Genomic DNA, 19,485 nt, shown 5'->3' on the forward strand with positions numbered 1-19,485 from the left:
ACCCCACGCACGCCCCAAATACCCACCCCACGCACGCCCCAAATACCCACCCCACGCACGCCCCAAATACCCACCCCACGCACGCCCAAATACCCACCCCGCACGCCCCAAATACCCACCCCACGCACGCCCCAAATACCCACCCCACGCACGCCCCAAATACCCACCCCACGCACGCCCCAAATACCCACCCCCACGCCCCAAATACCCACCCCACGCACGCCCCAAATACCCACCCCACGCACGCCCCAAATACCCACCCCACGCACGCCCCAAATACCCACCCCACGCACGCCCCAAATACCCACCCCACGCCCCAAATACCCACCCCACGCACGCCCCAAATACCCACCCCACGCACGCCCCAAATACCCACCCCACGCACGCCCCAAATACCCACCCCCACGCCCCAAATACCCACCCCACGCACGCCCCAAATACCCACCCCACGCACGCCCCAAATACCCACCCCACGCACGCCCCAAATACCCACCCCACGCCGCCCAAATACCCACCCCACGCACGCCCCAAATACCCACCCCACGCACGCCCCAAATACCCACCCCACGCACGCCCCAAATACCCACCCCACGCACGCCCCAAATACCCACCCCACGCCCCAAATACCCACCCCACGCACGCCCCAAATACCCACCCCACGCACGCCCCAAATACCCACCCCACGCACGCCCCAAATACCCACCCCACGCACGCCCCAAATACCCACCCCACGCCCCAAATACCCACCCCACGCACGCCCCAAATACCCACCCCACGCACGCCCCAAATACCCACCCCACGCACGCCCCAAATACCCACCCCACGCCCCAAATACCCACCCCACGCACGCCCCAAATACCCACCCCACGCACGCCCCAAATACCCACCCCACGCACGCCCCAAATACCCACCCCACGCACGCCCCAAATACCCACCCCACGCCCCAAATACCCACCCCACGCACGCCCCAAATACCCACCCCACGCACGCCCCAAATACCCACCCCACGCACGCCCCAAATACCCACCCCACGCACGCCCCAAATACCCACCCCACGCACGCCCAAATACCCACCCCACGCACGCCCCAAATACCCACCCCACGCACGCCCCAAATACCCACCCCACGCCCCAAATACCCACCCCACGCACGCCCCAAATACCCACCCCACGCACGCCCCAAATACCCACCCCACGCACGCCCCAAATACCCACCCCACGCACGCCCCAAATACCCACCCCACGCCCCAAATACCCACCCCACGCACGCCCCAAATACCCACCCCACGCACGCCCCAAATACCCACCCCACGCCCCAAATACCCACCCCACGCACGCCCCAAATACCCACCCCACGCACGCCCCAAATACCCACCCCACGCACGCCCCAAATACCCACCCCACGCACGCCCCAAATACCCACCCCACGCCCCAAATACCCACCCCACGCACGCCCCAAATACCCACCCCACGCACGCCCCAAATACCCACCCCACGCCCCCAAATACCCACCCCACGCACGCCCCAAATACCCACCCCACGCACGCCCCAAATACCCACCCCACGCACGCCCCAAATACCCACCCCACGCACGCCCCAAATACCCACCCCACGCCCCAAATACCCACCCCACGCACGCCCCAAATACCCACCCCACGCACGCCCCAAATACCCACCCCACGCACGCCCCAAATACCCACCCCACGCACGCCCCAAATACCCACCCCACGCCCCAAATACCCACCCCACGCACGCCCCAAATACCCACCCCACGCACGCCCCAAATACCCACCCCACGCCCCAAATACCCACCCCACGCACGCCCCAAATACCCACCCCACGCACGCCCCAAATACCCACCCCACGCACGCCCCAAATACCCACCCCACGCACGCCCCAAATACCCACCCCACGCCCCAAATACCCACCCCACGCACGCCCCAAATACCCACCCCACGCACGCCCCAAATACCCACCCCACGCACGCCCCAAATACCCACCCCACGCACGCCCCAAATACCCACCCCACGCCCCAAATACCCACCCCACGCACGCCCCAAATACCCACCCCACGCACGCCCCAAATACCCACCCCACGCCCCAAATACCCACCCCACGCACGCCCCAAATACCCACCCCACGCACGCCCCAAATACCCACCCCACGCACGCCCCAAATACCCACCCCACGCACGCCCCAAATACCCACCCCACGCCCCAAATACCCACCCCACGCACGCCCCAAATACCCACCCCACGCACGCCCCAAATACCCACCCCACGCACGCCCCAAATACCCACCCCACGCCCCAAATACCCACCCCACGCACGCCCCAAATACCCACCCCACGCACGCCCCAAATACCCACCCCACGCACGCCCCAAATACCCACCCCACGCACGCCCCCAAATACCCACCCCACGCCCCAAATACCCACCCCACGCACGCCCCAAATACCCACCCCACGCACGCCCCAAATACCCACCCCACGCACGCCCCAAATACCCACCCCACGCACGCCCCAAATACCCACCCCACGCACGCCCCAAATACCCACCCCACGCACGCCCCCAAATACCCACCCCACGCCCCAAATACCCACCCCACGCACGCCCCAAATACCCACCCCACGCACGCCCCAAATACCCACCCCACGCACGCCCCAAATACCCACCCCACGCACGCCCCAAATACCCACCCCACGCCCCAAATACCCACCCCACGCACGCCCCAAATACCCACCCCACGCACGCCCCAAATACCCACCCCACGCACGCCCCAAATACCCACCCCACGCACGCCCCAAATACCCACCCCACGCCCCAAATACCCACCCCACGCACGCCCCAAATACCCACCCCACGCACGCCCCAAATACCCACCCCACGCACGCCCCAAATACCCACCCCCACGCCCCAAATACCCACCCCACGCACGCCCCAAATACCCACCCCACGCACGCCCCAAATACCCACCCCACGCACGCCCCAAATACCCACCCCACGCCCCCAAACCACCCCGCACGCCCCAAATACCCACCCCACGCCCCAAATACCCACCCCACGCACGCCCCAAATACCCACCCCACGCACGCCCCAAATACCCACCCCACGCACGCCCCAAATACCCACCCCACGCCCCAAATACCCACCCCACGCACGCCCCAAATACCCACCCCACGCACGCCCCAAATACCCACCCCACGCACGCCCCAAATACCCACCCCACGCCCCAAATACCCACCCCACGCACGCCCCAAATACCCACCCCACGCACGCCCCAAATACCCACCCCACGCACGCCCCAAATACCCACCCCACGCACGCCCCAAATACCCACCCCATGCCCCAAATACCCACCCCACGCACGCCCCAAATACCCACCCCACGCACGCCCCAAATACCCACCCCACGCACGCCCCAAATACCCACCCCACGCACGCCCCAAATACCCACCCCACGCCCCAAATACCCACCCCACGCACGCCCCAAATACCCACCCCACGCACGCCCCAAATACCCACCCCACGCACGCCCCAAATACCCACCCCACGCCCCAAATACCCACCCCACGCACGCCCCAAATACCCACCCCACGCACGCCCCAAATACCCACCCCACGCACGCCCCAAATACCCAACCCACGCCCCAAATACCCACCCCACGCACGCCCCAAATACCCACCCCACGCACGCCCCAAATACCCACCCCACGCACGCCCCAAATATCCACCCCACGCACGCCCCAAATACCCACCCCACGCCCCAAATACCCACCCCACGCACGCCCCAAATACCCACCCCACGCACGCCCCAAATACCCACCCCACGCACGCCCCAAATACCCACCCCACGCCCCAAATACCCACCCCACGCACGCCCCAAATACCCACCCCACGCACGCCCCAAATACCCACCCCACGCACGCCCCAAATACCCACCCCACGCACGCCCCAAATACCCACCCCACGCCCCAAATACCCACCCCACGCACGCCCCAAATACCCACCCCACGCACGCCCCAAATACCCACCCCACGCACGCCCCAAATACCCACCCCACGCACGCCACAAATACCCACCCCACGCCCCAAATACCCACCCCACGCACGCCCCAAATACCCACCCCACGCACGCCCCAAATACCCACCCCACGCACGCCCCAAATACCCACCCCACGCACGCCCCAAATACCCACCCCACGCCCCAAATACCCACCCCACGCACGCCCCAAATACCCACCCCACGCACGCCCCAAATACCCACCCCACGCACGCCCCAAATACCCACCCCACGCACGCCCCAAATACCCACCCCACGCCCCAAATACCCACCCCACGCACGCCCCAAATACCCACCCCACGCACGCCCCAAATACCCACCCCACGCACGCCCCAAATACCCACCCCACGCACGCCCCAAATACCCACCCCACGCCCCAAATACCCACCCCACGCACGCCCCAAATACCCACCCCACGCACGCCCCAAATACCCACCCCACGCACGCCCCAAATACCCACCCCACGCACGCCCCAAATACCCACCCCACGCCCCAAATACCCACCCCACGCACGCCCCAAATACCCACCCCACGCACGCCCCAAATACCCACCCCACGCACGCCCCAAATACCTACCCCATGCCCCAAATACCCACCCCACGCACGCCCCAAATACCCACCCCACGCACGCCCCAAATACCCACCCCACGCCCCAAATACCCACCCCACGCACGCCCCAAATACCCACCCCACGCACGCCCCAAATACCCACCCCACGCACGCCCCAAATACCCACCCCACGCCCCAAATACCCACCCCACGCACGCCCCAAATACCCACCCCACGCACGCCCCAAATACCCACCCCACGCACGCCCCAAATACCCACCCCACGCCCCAAATACCCACCCCACGCACGCCCCAAATACCCACCCCACGCACGCCCCAAATACCCACCCCACGCACGCCCCAAATACCCACCCCACGCACGCCCCAAATACCCACCCCACGCCCCAAATACCCACCCCACGCACGCCCCAAATACCCACCCCACGCACGCCCCAAATACCCACCCCACGCACGCCCCAAATACCCACCCCACGCCCCAAATACCCACCCCACGCACGCCCCAAATACCCACCCCACGCACGCCCCAAATACCCACCCCACGCACGCCCCAAACACTGGAGCACTGGACACTGGAGGAGCAGCACAATGCAGAAGTGCTCTTCAGCAGCAAATACGCAGACATGGGGCATTTATTTGATAGGGCAGTCAACAGAGAGCCTGGGCCTTTCCAAGAAGCTGTCCTAGACCTCATTGCTGCTTCACGGAGACTGTGACTTTATTCCTAGGGAGGTGGGGAGCCCCATATCAACGGGTTTCATATAAATTAATCATCTTTGTTTTCCTGTCCATCAGTGTTGCCATGTCTGCTTAAAGTTTCTTTGAAATAAATAGTTGCTTATTTGGGTAATCTTGTGGTGTTTTTTTGGGGGTTAATTGGTTTTAATAAACAGTTTTGGTGCAACTTAGACACATCCTCAGTGATGTATCCTGGGTTCACTGGGTGTTTCGGGTCTCGCAACATCATACACCCTCGCCCAGGCGACCCAGCCGGGGGTGATCAGGCCCCGACTTGTGTCTAAGTAGCTTGTGTGGTCCACGGATCTCCCCGCTTGATCCACAGCCATCTTGCCGCCTTTTCTGCCGCGTCGGTGATGTTTTTGATGGCTTTTCTGTTGTGCAGTCCCTTCACTCCCAGCATCTTGAGTGCCCTGATGAGACTGGCCGACGAATCCTCTGCATCCGACCTCGATGGGGTTACATCGGGTCCTCCATCCCCTGCTTCGGCATTCGCCTGCCAGCTCCTCGTACTTGGCCCTCTTCCTCTCAAAGGCCTCCTCCTCCGTTAATGTTGCAATGCACGTGGATTGTAATGTCTTAACTATCAAAGTGAACAGCTGAACTAGCTCCAGTTTGAATCCAATTTTAAACATCATGAAACACATTTGGCGGGGGAGAGAAACCCTCATAGGCAGGTAAATATGAGCAACAACACGTGTAATAAAGGGTTTTGATGTCTTGAGTTTATGGAACACCAATTAGGTGATTTGATATGGAAGTCGATGTGCTCCTAAAGTTGAACTTTAGTGTAATCTTGGCTTGAGTAGGTACTTGGCCATTATATAAGTGTACATATTAAGTCATTATCAGTTGCTATGCTGCAGGGCTTTTGCTGCTGCCAGATATAACAGTAATATAACCCTGTTATTTTGAGTCATTGTTTTAAATGGTTTGGTTACATTTAAATATGCCAAAAAGATATGCGAGAGTTATGTGATTTTGCTATATTGTAACATTTTGGTGAAGTTTATTGTTCAAATAAATGGGTATACTTATTACTTACCTGAAACTACCTAAGAAAGTAGTGCATTTACTTTTAGTATTGTATTTACCTGTTTATTTTATAGTTACTGGATTTTATTTCATATCTCTGTTTTGGTACTCAAATGTTAATTTACCGTGGTGGAATAACAAGCAGAGCCAATATCAGGTGGTGGGAAGTGAGCGACAGGAAACGGAATGGAACATCAAGACGGTTACGGAAGTGACGAAACACAGCTAAGACTCGAGGCGGTGGTAATGTTACGTGGCTGAATGGAAAATAGTTTTAAAAAGAAACGTGACAAACGTTTTTATGTTGCACATTCTTATAGTCACGGGTGTGATGACATTATTGTTGAGAAGACTATAAGACTGAACTGTGGATTTCCAGTATCATTCAGCAGGATTGTTACACGGTCGTTCTTCATTGAGTGTTTGTTAGCATTTAGCTAACAGTGAGTGTTTGTTAGCATTTAGCAGCTAGCTAGCTGCATCAGAATTTGAGAGTGGCCCAGTCCCACTATGTTAGCATAGCCAGTTAGATAGCCACATAGAGACGGAGTTATAGCGCGTGTTGCTCGAGCAAGCAGCTAAAATCCTACTGGAGTTAAGTTTGGAGACTTTGGACTGGTCGCCGGGGCATCACATCTGTGTGTAATTGTTATAAAAGAAATGCGTAACCATTCCTTGAGCGAGGACACCTTCTGGAGACTACAGTGAACAGGCCTGCAAAGTGAGGTTGTGTTTTGTTTTGTTAGCATTAAATGCCGGATTAGGTTATTCATTTACGGTGCAGGTTTTGTTTTGTTATCATTACATGCCGGCTTAGGTTATTCATTTACGGTGCACTGTGGTATTTGTGACACATATTGAGGGTGTGTTATAGATTTGGTTATTTGAAGCGTAACTGAGTGTTGAGTCATTCTATTTGATTTGATTGGCTCAACTCTATTTTGTTTTTGCACTTAATTGTGATTTTGATAAAAGACCATTTGTATTTTAATTCTATCTAATTCCCTGTTACCCTAAACTCAATTCCATTTGCCCTAAAAGTACATTTCATTTACTGAAAACCCTTACATTTCATATCCAGGTGTCCAATGAATAAATAAGGTTTTCACTTAAAGAGATATAAATCAAGGTGTTAGAAAGGCCACACTGAAATTAAATCATAATGGTTTTTATTGCCTCAAGGTCACACTGACCTTACCTGATTGATTATTGATTCATACTAGTTTACTGTAATCACAGGTGCTCATTTAATTAAGCTATAGATACCAGCTGTAACTGATTGCGTTTGCTCAGTTATAGTTTGACCTGGCTGGGGGTTTGTTACACTCTTCAAGTTTACCGTGTGCGACAATACCTTTTATTCTTTTGCTGTGCGTGGATGCACAAAGGTATGTGTTTACTGTTGTGTACTCCTAGACATTGCACTGTTTATGTGTGAAATGTATAAGCATTGTTTGTTACTTATGTTACCGGCAAATCATGGTTGTTACCATATGTTGCAGTCCTTATTATATTTGAAGCCAATTATTCTTTTTTATATTTAGTAAGATGTATGCTTCAGACCACAGCTTAATTAACCCCCTCAAATGGGACTAGTCTGGTTCTTTCCGTGTCCAATAACCTGGACACACCTCCATACCCGGCTTGCGCTACTCTAAACCACATTACCTGGAGATCCCCGTCTCCTTTACACAAGGTGTTATCTTAAAGTGATAATTACTAATTACTTTAACTTTAAACTCAAACTAATAGAATAAGTTGGAACCCTTCTCTATATTTCACGGGGATCAGGTGGGCTTCAGTAACATCCTGAGAGCAACGTGTACGTTGAAGCTTGATCTTTGTCGCCATCAAGTGGAGAAACAATGCAGCAACACTGTCTTTGGAGTGTTTTTCAGTAGTGGTTGAAAAAGTGCGCAAATGTTTTACTTAAGTAACAGTATCAATACTGCAATGTCGAAATACTTAAGTGAGTAAAAAGTATTGGTATCTACTAATCATCATGTCCCGTTTATACACACACACAGTGTCAGTGTGTTGGCAGTGATTTTCATTCATAAACTGTCATCAAGCCTTCACATTTTATTCTCCAGTGCCAATAATAGTGCTTGAACGATTTCTCCATCTCCTATTTTCCCTCTTCCTCCTACTCTTTCCTGCTCCACAGTATGGGACCTGGAGAAGCGGCTGAAATATTATCGGCAGACCAGCACTTTCCTGGACCAGTGGATAGACAATGCCAGGATGTCCTGCAGTCAGCCCAGCTCACAACATCCAGACTGTTAAGGAGCACCTCAGCCAGCAGAAGGCATGCTTTCCCCCTTTAACATTCAACTCAGTGGAATCAAATGGCCGATCTACAAGCTCGGAACGTCTCGGGATGTGACGTGTTGTGAGTTCGTAGAAAACAGAAAAACATTTCCCCACGGGAACATTGGCACAGTGAGGCACACAAAACATCTATGGCAACTAACAGAGGGAAGAACAAACTGTTTTTCTGTTTAGTGATGGATAGAGATGAAGATAATACAAAGTAGAAACCTCTTGAGCGACCTGTTTCGTATGGTGGCCGCCATACGCGCTGTGATTGGCCAGTGCCTGTTCCCCCCCCGGAAATGTGGTGAACGGGCACTGGCCAATCACAGCGCGTCTTTTCCAGGACTTGTCAGAATCTAGTTGTCCCGCCCCCACCTGCCTCTCATTGGCCTACTGAACTTCCCCTTCAGTGACGCATGCGGAAATGTCCAGCTGCCCCCCAAGGCTCTCCGGGAAGCGGAAGCGCGCCCGCCATGCCGACGCTTCAGAGCCAGAGGAGGCGTCTACCTTTATATGTCTATGGATCTGACACCCCACCAGGATCTTACAGCAGGCGACGAACATGGGCCGAGTCATGATGTCTTTAGAAAAATGGGGGAAAAAAGAAAGTTACTCATTGATATTTTAGACCATTTCTTAAGTACTCAAACTGACAGAACAATGGGGTGACTAATCTATAGGGAAAAACATTTTGGGGGTGATCTATCACTAAGCAATGCTAATACGGATGCCTTTGCAAAAACAATAGCAAAACATTAAGTTCAAACATGAAATGTCCAAGGAGTCTGGTTTAACAGACTAGCTTTTCAACTTGTAAAATATTTGTGATCATTATTTCCTCAAAATTCAAGTCTGCTTAGGATTTGGTTTATATTATAATAATAATAATTTTATATTTTCACCGTTCAAGGCAATTGTCCCAACACCAATTCAAATACTACATTTGATTATTCCTGTGTTAAACTGAGCAACACACAAATGCACAATGGAAACAATACCTCTGCAGATGTGACAGGCAAACTTGAGTTTGACCTGCACCATTCGTGCTGCCCTCGCGGCACGTCTGGCAGCCACTACGTCCCTGATCGCCACAGTGGCGTCTTCTAGGTCATTGGATGCCTCTAACGGATCCGCAGCACCGGTCCTCAGCACAGCATGTTTGATCTGACCTGAACTAAAATAATCTACATTTCATATTGTCAACGTATACAGTAATGGTGTCGTTTCAAAATGAATTCTGGTGTGTACTTGGAACAAACAATATCTCAATTTGAATGTATGTTAAAGAAATGTGGTTTATGCTGCGTCTTCAAGGGGGGTTGAAGTGTTAATACAGGGGGGGGCACTAAATCACAAAATCTTTGTGTGATGAGCATAAAAAACTTAAGCCCTAGCGTCCCTATTCTAAGTGATCATTTGCGTAAAATAGCAGATCTACAAGCTCACAATGTGTCGCATTGTTAGCTTGTAATAGGACTATGAAACTGTCTATGAAAAAGTTTAATCTGCAAAAGGTTTTATATAATATGTAGTAGGGGTCCCTGCTTAATCTGTTTCTCTGCTAAGGGGTCTTTGGCCTGAAAAACGTTGAAGTGCCCTGGTGTATAATGTCAGTGATTTGTAACACATTTCCTATTTCTCTTCTCTTTTTTTTTAAACATTTTTAAAGAACGATGCCCATGTTTGCCTCATGCTGTCGAAGCCTGGTCGGATGTCTGGTCTGCATTGAGGGGAGGAAGAACACGTGATCACCTCGTGACCTTTTGAGTGGCCTCTGCCAAGGCATGAGATGCCTCCAGCAGGTCCTCAATACAGTCCCTCAGTGTCTGTACTTCATACTGCTCAGTTCTGGAACTGACACATTTCGCAAATGGTTATATAGAAGAAGCGTTCATGTATTTGATAAGAGAGAGCAGTTGCTAAATGCCTACATTTTAAGATCCGTTTTGTCATCCAATACCTGATTCTTGCTCTTCTCTGGTGGCACTGCCTGAATGCAGAGCTGTCCACAGCATGGATTTTGGCATTATTCGGCTTCCAGAACAGGGGACCCTTCATGAGAGAATTGGAGAGTCAAGTGAAGAGACACATTATTTAAAAATAGGTGATCATAGTTATACTGCCACTACTTTCAGCTCATTTGCATTACAACATGGCATTTGTTTATCACAAATGAAATTGTAATTTCATGAAACTTTTAGTAACCAGGTTAAAGTTAAAAAGATGGCATTACTTGGGTGAGTCCTTCACTTACATTTGTCAAATCTGTCCCAGCACAGTTCTGGAACTGAAACATTTCACAAATCATTAGCAGATCAAGTTTAAGCTTTAAGAACAAGCATTTGGGAGTGAAAAACAGATGAAGCAGTGAAGCAGGATTATAGTGCATACTTATAAGCACTTGACAGACTTTATGTTGCTGTGAAAAACTGAAAATACAATCTTTGGCCTACTGCATGCCTTATGGTTTAAGTTGCATTGTTACCCTAATTGCACAGCCATCAGTTTGTTAGCAAGAAATATCCCTGATATTAGACATGGAGGAATGATTTGGAGTGATTCCAATTCAACAGCTAAAAACTCACTCAACAGTAGCTCTCACTCTCGATAAAGCAACTGTTAATTCCAAAGTTTAAGATATTTTGTTTTACAATACCCGACTCTTTCACACCACACTACCTGAAGGCCGTTTCATCCACAGCCAGCACCTTCCTGGCATTTTTGCTTCCAGGAGCTGGACCCTACATTGAGAGTAATGCAGAGTCAAGATACCACATTTAAGAAGGTGCTCATTTACTAATGACATTAATTTCAGATCATTTTAATTACAACATTAAGCAATGCATATATGAGCACAAATTACACGAGGATTGACCTGTAAAACAAACAATAGTTAAGTAAACCAAGGTAAGACAACATGTAGTCTACACTGCAGTGAATCATGTTGTCTAGCGACAGACCAAAGCGAGACTTATGCACTTGACAGACTTTATGCTGCTGTGAGAAACATGGGATTAAACTAATGCATTAGTAACTGTTTTCCCATTCCTGTTCTCTGTTATACATTATAGTTCCTAAGTACAGTAACCAGGTTAAAGTTACTAAAGTTTAAAAAATGGCATTACTTCGGTGAGGCCTTCACTGAAATCTGTCATGCACGTCCCAGCAGAGTGATTCAAATTCAACAGCTAAGAAGTATCACAGTAGCTCTCACTCTCGATAAAGCATCTGTTAATTCCAAAATTTCAGAGCTTTTGTTATCCAATACCTGACTGTTATGTGCGTGCACATATTAACACCTCAGTCTACAGTCTTTCTATGCTTATGTGTTCACTAATGCTCATTTGTCCTAGTGTCTATGCTGACCTGGTCTTGGCTAGACACCTGTCGCTCCCCTTCTCAGCTCATGTGTGATTAGAGCCTGACACTAAAAAGAGGAGCTGTAGCCAGCTCTCTGCTATTCCCCCCAGCACCCCAGCAGAGCACAAGAGTTTATTGGTTCCCTTGACTATTTGTACTTTCTTTATTTCAGTTACGATGGGCTGATTGTAAGTGTTTTTAATGTTTGGTATGATTTTCGTTATTGGTTACTTTTGTGTTTTGGTAGTTCATGGGAGTCTGGTGAAAGGACGCAATTGTAACTTTAATTAGAAATGTAAATAAAGATTCTTTATGTAACTGCTGTCCCTTCAGACTCAGTGATTACATTTCCCATAGAGTGTGAGGACGTAGTCTTCTTCGTTTTCCATCTTCACCTTCTCGACGATGACAGGGAGTACTGCTTCTGCTTCGACAAAAGGATCCGCAGATTAACATGTATTTGTCCACAGACCCCCATCTGATAAGATTTGGTTTTAAATATACTTATTTTCAGGTTTGTGTTTGCTAACAATGTGTGTTAACATAATTTATACACTAGTCTTGACTTTCTGTTCTGATTCAGATTACACAAACTAGGTATACCACCTGTTTGATGAATGTAACCGATATAGGGTGATGAGTTGAACAAAGGGGCTTTGAGGAATGTTCAGGATGATCTTATACAAGACCATAGATGTAATATAGTTGGATGATTACATGATATGATTAGATGGCGGACAAGTTTCAAATAACTTGATCATTGAGAGAGAAATCCTTTAAGGTGTGCATCTTTTTTGGAAGCATATATTCATTCTGTAGATTTATTATTCACTGTAACACCTAATACAAGGGCGCAGAAATGTGGCAGTCATAGGGGTCTTAAACGTTTTCAGGCCAGGGACCCCCGTTGGGGGGTGGTACAGCATATATTGTATAATGCAGGGGTCTTCAACGTTTTCAGGCCAAGGACCCCCTAGCTGAGAGAGAGATGAAGCAGGGACCCTCTCTATATTGTATAGAATGGTGTTTCAGATATACTTTTGCTGCTCTTTTCTCCCTCTACATCTATAACTCTTTGCCAAAAATAGCCAATCTACAAGCTCACAACGCCTCGCACTGCGAGGCGTTGTGAGCTTGTAGATCTGCTATTTTTTGCTAAAGTTCTCCTCAGAAAATGAATGCTAGGGTTCAAGTGGTTAATATAAAAAAAGAAAAATCATATCACACAAAGATTTGGCATACCCCCTGTAGTAACTCTGAGGACCCCCTGTTGAAGATCCCTAGTATAATGTATAACATTGTGTTTCATATGTATAGACATACGTACCATGTTGTGCATTCAAGCTATTCAAATAATAGATTAATATATTCATTCATATCCACTGCCATTAGTAAACATACTTTACTAACTGAGAAGAATGTAATACTATCAACAATCTGTCAATTGCACAACAATCATGTATACAAGCTATTAATGGCCAGAATCATGATATATTTTCAACATAAATATGGAAAATATTTAAAGACAAATGGATTTTTTGGGAAAATAAATAAATATATACTTATATAAATAAATACATTTATTAATTGTCCGCGGACCCACTGTTTAAGACTACTTAGGGTCTTAGGCTATTAAATGATATCCCTGAAACGCTTGTGTCTGTGCAAATACCGTTTTTATACATATATTTTTTACATTTTTACAACTATTTTTTTTGGAAACTAAAACGTATTTCATACGGGAAGTGGGGAACTGTAATTTTGAAAGACACACGGCGGGGGGAGATTGACAGGGCAGTAACCAATCAGGAGCAAGGCCGCCCACAGTTGAACTAACCAATGGAGTCCGTTTCTTCGTTTTTTCGTTTCCAGTTTGTTTGTTTCGCCAGAGAATGGAGAATATGCCGTTTTATTGATTTTTATTGATTCTGACACACTCTATGTTCGTTTCCTCCCTAGAACGAGAATAGGAGAATTACATTTGGTTTTCCCGTTTTGTTGATCCTGTGCCTCATGCAGTAAACGGTCCGTTTTGGTCCATTCTGACACACTCTATGTTGGTTTTCTCCCTAGAACGAGAATAGGAGAATTCAAGTGGTTATTCCGTTTTTCAATCCGTGCGCCCATGCAATAAACGGAAATTGAAGTGGTTTTTTCGTTTTCCGTTTCTGTTCTGACGCTGGACACCAATTATACTTTAGTACCCGGACCTTATGGGCCCCCATTTTCCGAGTCTTTCTATTCTCAGGAAATAGTGTCTCAGGACTGGAACAAACGAAACCTATCAAAACTCAAGGGCTTGGTGAGGTGGTAGCATAGACCTGAAACATCACTGTCGTATCATGACAGTCATGGAACCACTTGTTCCTGGTTTGAGAATGTTTTACATTTACAACCAGTACATCTACATATACGTTCAAATTTCAAATATAAAGTGCTTACCTTAAAGCCACAAATGTAACAAGTTAAAGCGCCTGGGTTTAAGTACCCGTGTCTTCTGTATTGTTCAATAAAAAGCATTTTAATCCGATCGGTGGCCATTTTCTCCGATTTATTTCCATATGCTTTCAACTACGCGCCCCTATTGCTTGGGAGGTGTATTGCACTCTGATACATTATTTAGTATAGGCCTACTGTGTTAAAAGTAAAAGTCCGGAATTCAAAATTGACTTGAGCAAAAGTACAAAAGTATTGGCATCAAAATGTACTTACGGTACCAAAAGTAGAAAGTACTCATTAATTATGCAGAATGTCCTTTTTCACAAGTTTTCAAATGTATAAAAATCTTTTGAAAATAGCAGACCTACAAGCTCACAATGTGTTGCTGTTTTTAAATGGCCGAAATGTATATAGGGCTGAAGTGGGTAATGTATGTTTTGTAATAATAATCAAAATCTACAAAGTAACTAGTAACTAAAATGTCCAAATAATTGTAGCGGAGTAAAAGTGTAATATTTGCCTCTGAGATGTATGGCGGAGTAGAAGTAAAAGTACTGAAAATTGGAAATACTCCAGTAAAGTAATATTAAAATACCTCAAAATTGTACCTAAGTACAGTACTTGAGTAAGTGTACTTAGTTACTTCACACCACTGCTTTTTGGTTTTGATTCTGTCAAATTGCGTAGGTGGCACTGGCACTGGGACACTTTCTATTCTCAGGAAACAGTGTCCCTGGAACAAAGGAAGCCTATCAAAACTCAAGGGCGTGGGAATCTGTAGAAGAAAAACAATTATTTGTACGTTATCTCAGTGGTTCTCAAAGTGGGGTCCAGGGACCTCCAAGGGACCTTGAGGGAGTTCCAGACGGTCCCCAGCTAAATGATAGATAGTTAGGAACCAAATGGACCCTTATGGGTCTGTAACCCAGAAAGTGTACAAATGGAACCAAATGGACTGAGTTAAATTAACATTGATTGTACAATATAAATTGGGGTCCTAGAGATAGAAATGCCATTAAATGGGGGTCCGTAGCCTAATGCATTTCAAACTGGGGATCCTTGAAATTAAAAGTTGAGAATCACCACTAGAGCTGTAAAAAAAATCTTCTCTTATGGGGGTCTCTATCATATCTTTTCAAATGGGGGTCCGCGGGCTAATAAGTGTCAATTTGGGGGTCCTTGACATGAAAACGTTTGAGAACCACTGATCTATGTAAAACCTGCATGGTTGCCCAGGCTACTAAAACACTGACAACTTTTGACAGACCTGTTATAGGCCTACTACATTTTATTTTGCAGAAATAAAATCTTCCTTACATTGTTTTGTCCATGAATTTGTGTTCTTGCATGCAACAAGCAAAACAGTTATTTGAGAGCAAAGAATGAAAAAAAGAAAAATAAGAATTTTGCTAGAGAAAAAAAGTATTTATTTTATTGCATTCTTGATCCAAATAAAATCATTTGAGCTTTTGATTCTGTCACATCTTGTGTGACACACACACATGTAATTGTATTGTATTGTATTGTCACAAATGTAATTCCACATAAACATTCCTTTATCACACACTTAGCTCATATAGGGACACTTTCTATAGAAGAATTGAGAACTTTTGGTTTCAACTTGGGAGTTTATTTTAAAATGTACCCAGGAAAACCTGTACATTAAAAAAAAGGAATAAGAAACAAATTGTATTTTTTATCTATGTTGCTGACACTGACATCATTTGACAGCAATAGCCTATGAATTATACATTTATTTTACAGCAATATAACCTTCCTTACATTGATTTATTCATGAACAATTCTGGCATGCTCATTGTAAGGAGATTTGGTTTGGAGGAGCATCACAGCTATTCAGCTTGACATTTTTAATGATACACTCAAAAATAGGAGTCCTACAAAGTTGTATTACTAGGGTTATCTTTTGACATTTTAATTGAAACATGGTGAATACTTGGCATATTTTGGACATGTATCCAGAGAGTTAACCTGTCTGAGATGTTTAAGCATTGTTGACATGATTAAGGATAAGGATTTTGGGCTATTGTTCCAGGCCTGATGCTCTAGCCCAGTGATTCTCAAAGTGAGGTCCGGGGACCCCCAGGGGTCCTTGGGGAGGTTCCAAGGGGTCCCACTCCCCAGCAAAATTAGTAATTATTTAATCAAAAGCACTTTTAGTTTAACTTCGGCTATTTGAAAATAGACGATCTACAAACTCAAAACACATTGCACTGCAACCGTTGTTGAAACTATTTGAATATTTCTGACACAAATCTTGTATCCGTATCCCTGGCACTATTTCAGATGGGGGTTCACGGCCAAAATAACAAATTACAGGGATCAATAAATATTTATACCATCTATGCAACATAACTAGTATCTAATTATCTAAATAGTCAACAATTACAAATGCAAAAACATTAGGTGTACATTTTTGATTAGGTAGAACTTGTATTTATATAGTTATTACAGATGTACATTTTTTAAGGCGTGTCAGTCTCCTCTTGAAGTGTAACCAAGAAATCTTCTATTTCTGAACACCTGCTGTTCATCCCCCTATTTTGAATTTGCCTCAAAATTGTTATACTATTGTGACGAAATTCGGATGGTTGTGGTATTTCTGCTGCCTTCATGTGATACTCTATTGACATGTAGCGGTCTTTTACATGATAATTTAAGTATTTTGCATACCTGTTGTAAAGCATCTGTAACTCTTTCGGTTCTAGGTTACTTTCGACCGACCTACTAACTTCAAGCAGTTTATTATATATCACGTCAGCTTTTGCTTTGTGAGTTGACTCTGCAAAAACACCAGCAAGGGCTACGTTTGCTGCAAGTGAAGAATGGGGGTAAAGGGAGATAACGTCCTCAAAGAGACTGATGGCCCGATCAGTAAGACTTTTCTGCAGGAGATTGTCCCTGTCTGAAAAGATTTTCCATTTGTAGCATGTAGCGAGACAGCTTTTCAGATAGCGGTTATCTCTTGGCCCATGGGGATGCCTTTCCAGAGCCTCTTCTGCCAAGTCAATAGCTTCATCGAAAAGTCCCTGCTTTCTATAAAGTCTCAGTAATGGTCTGATACCACTGTAGCTGCTTACAGGCTTTTTCAAGACTCTCCGAGCCAGCTCACGTGCTTCATTTTCAATCACTTTTCCTGTATTTGCAAGTCTGTCAAGATAGATCGCAACCAAATACAAATTTGTTGAATCATTTTCCTTTGCAGTTTTCAATTTCTTCAAGATCTCAGCTTCCTGAATAGGAGTGTAGTGCAGTGCAGTGTAGTGAAGTGCAGTGGACGCTAATGCCAAGGCCTGGCTAGTGTGCCACTCCACTCTGTCAGGTTCCATACTGATAGCTTTCTGGAAATATTCTATAGCTTTCTGCTTTCTCTCTAGGCTGAACTGCATCAGGGTCCAGGCCTTTTCAGCATAGACCTCTGCATGGAGCTCATCTGGGGATGGATATTCCTGTAGCAGATCCTCTACCTTTGACACATATTCCTGGCTTTTTGATTGTTCTTCAAGGTGGAAGTGCAGCCAAGCCATGTTGCTGTAGTTCACCAGCAGCCAGGGGCCCTCATCTGAAACAGTGTTTCTAATCTGGCGAAAGGCCTCGGCTGCCTTGCTGAAGCAGCACAAAGCGTCATGTGTAGTGGAACCCAGGGTCTCATCTTGAGAGCCTAATTGGTAGTGAATGTATGCCTGCAGGTTATAGATGTGACCCAGCCATTGGTATCCCACTTCAGTGCCAATGTCCTCTAGGTTATCTCGGAGAAGCAATAGTTTGGATCTGCTGTAGTCTATTCCCCATGTGAAGTGACACTCCAGTGCCTCCAGCTGGGTCCTTAATGTTGTTTGACTGGTTGATGATAAAAGTCAAATAAAACACTGACATTAGATTTATGGTGTTATTATTTGTGAGAAATTTCAAAGGCAAATATTCCATATGAATAGACCACTTGTCATTATTGTTTTCTTTGTAAAAAAGCAAATACAGATAGAGAATTCTTTAGTGCTTACCTCATTGTAGTGCGTGTTAGTACTTCTTGTCAATGCCGTAATCTCTTGAGTAGGACTCCTAAACGTCTTTTGTAACTTTGCCCCGGTCTAGGAGTGGCACCTTAAAAGTTCATGTTTAACTTATATGGTGCGATAAAGTATGGAATTAGATTTTTTCCTGTTGAGATTTAACTTTCGTTTCACTGGGCCCATAACCTGTTGAGATGAGTTTGCTGCTGGACAGTGAATCTAACCTACATATACCCGATTTGTCAAAGAATATACACGGTGGAAAAGTTCACACAGGACACATGGTTTTGCTCTCTTTGTAGATATAGATACTTTCTGTCATGAGGGTACCTCACATATGTTTTTATAGGCCTATATGTCAAATTCAAATAGTCTCTCAAGTAAGAAACAAAACATTTATGATTGAGAGCACACACAAAAAACACTGCCAAATAAAAATGTTGATCTCAAAAGCAAAAAAAAAAACAACATTCAGAGTATTGCCATCTCTTTTATTCACATAAAATTCCTTTGTGCTTTTGATTCTGTCACATCTTGTGTAGGTGGAGGATCACACTTAGCTAATGGGGACACTTTCTATTCTGAGGATTATAGGAACTTGGCTCCAACTCTGGAATTTCTACTCAAATGAAACCTATCAAATCAGGGAAACCTGTAGAAAGAGAAACTTTTTATTTATTATCTATGTTTGCTGTTTCTGACATATTTAGACAGCTATGTGTGACGTATACATTTTACATTATACATCTTACTCCAATAAAACGTTCTTACTTTTTTATTTATTTATGAACATAATTCTGGCATGTTCACTGTAAGGAGATTTGGTTTGGAGGGGCATCACCTCTATTCAGCTTTACATTTTTAATGATACACTCAAAAAGTCACTTGGCAAAAAGTCACTTTTGAAATTCTTACTTGGATCTCAATTACTTGACCTAATCGAGA

General features: G+C 46.6%; 1 protein-coding gene and 1 long non-coding RNA gene across 3 annotated transcripts; one reads left to right on the plus strand and one right to left on the minus strand.

Moving 5' to 3' along the window:
* Positions 1 to 6,618: 6,618 nt before the first annotated feature.
* LOC311052660 lies at positions 6,619 to 12,391 on the plus strand. Of its 2 annotated transcripts, none has more exons than XR_014601539.1 (2): positions 6,619 to 7,123; positions 8,565 to 12,391. It is a non-coding gene; the product is annotated as an uncharacterized lncRNA (long non-coding RNA). The 2 variants fall into 2 exon arrangements; XR_014601540.1 differs by having other exon boundaries at positions 6,619 to 7,118.
* Positions 12,392 to 12,408: 17 nt separating this feature from the next.
* LOC311052430 (interferon-induced protein with tetratricopeptide repeats 3-like) lies at positions 12,409 to 18,536 on the minus strand (the record flags this gene model as incomplete). Its single annotated transcript, XM_084067393.1, has 3 exons — positions 12,409 to 12,497; positions 17,325 to 18,370; positions 18,532 to 18,536. The coding sequence occupies 3 exons, from the start codon at positions 18,534 to 18,536 to the stop codon at positions 12,409 to 12,411; spliced, it is 1,140 nt and encodes a 379-aa protein (XP_083923519.1).
* Positions 18,537 to 19,485: the final 949 nt, after the last annotated feature.

This window comes from Gymnoscopelus microlampas (genome assembly GCF_963454915.1).
Source record: "Gymnoscopelus microlampas genome assembly, chromosome: 9".
Lineage (NCBI taxonomy): Eukaryota > Metazoa > Chordata > Actinopteri > Myctophiformes > Myctophidae > Gymnoscopelus > Gymnoscopelus microlampas.